Here is a 608-nt window from a genome sequence, read left to right on the forward strand (position 1 = left end):
CTTTTTAACGCAGACAGATCGTACCGCATCACCTCCCCCGACCTCGCCATCCACATAATCACCGGCGGCGCCGCCGTTATCTGCGTAACGCCGTACTTCTCCGCAGCCCGCATCATGTCCGGAAAACTCACCCTCTCCATCACCACCAACGTCTCCCCGAGCGCTATCGCCTTCAACGCAAAAAAGAATCCCAGCGAATGATACATCGGCGCCGTAAGCAGAGTCACGTCTGGGCCATCCCGACTCTCCCGCTGTGCGTGGAACCCAGCCGTCATTGAAATGAAGCTGCGATGCGTGAGGGCGGCCGCCTTCATGTGGCCTGTCGTTCCGGAAGAGAATTGTATGGCCGCGACATCGGACTGTTGGATGGCTGGGGGATGCGGAGGGAAGTTGGCGTCGGTTTCGAGGAAGGAGCGGAAGGTTGGGGAGTCGAGGAGGAGGGTGGGGATGTTTGTGGGGAGCTTGGAGGCGGTGGATGAGATGGAAAATGCGATGGATGGGTTTGTGAGGTGGAGAAGACGGGAGATCTCGGCTTGGGTGGCGGAGGGGTTGGCGGGTGAAAGGGTGAGGCCGAGGGAGAGGAGGGCGAAGTATAGGATGGGAATGTC

At 59.5% G+C, this 608-nt stretch overlaps 1 protein-coding gene across 1 annotated transcript; it reads right to left on the minus strand.

Annotated features, from left to right (window-relative positions):
* Nucleotides 1–9: 9 nt before the first annotated feature.
* Nucleotides 10–608, minus strand: LOC110034349 (4-coumarate--CoA ligase-like 7; the record flags this gene model as incomplete). Its single annotated transcript, XM_020738621.1, is given in 1 exon segment — nt 10–608. A coding segment is annotated over 1 exon segment (599 nt), but the record flags the coding sequence as incomplete, so codon positions are not given.

The sequence above is a fragment of the Phalaenopsis equestris genome, unplaced genomic scaffold (assembly GCF_001263595.1).
Source record: "Phalaenopsis equestris unplaced genomic scaffold, ASM126359v1 Scaffold184706, whole genome shotgun sequence".
Taxonomy (NCBI): Eukaryota; Viridiplantae; Streptophyta; class Magnoliopsida; order Asparagales; family Orchidaceae; genus Phalaenopsis; species Phalaenopsis equestris.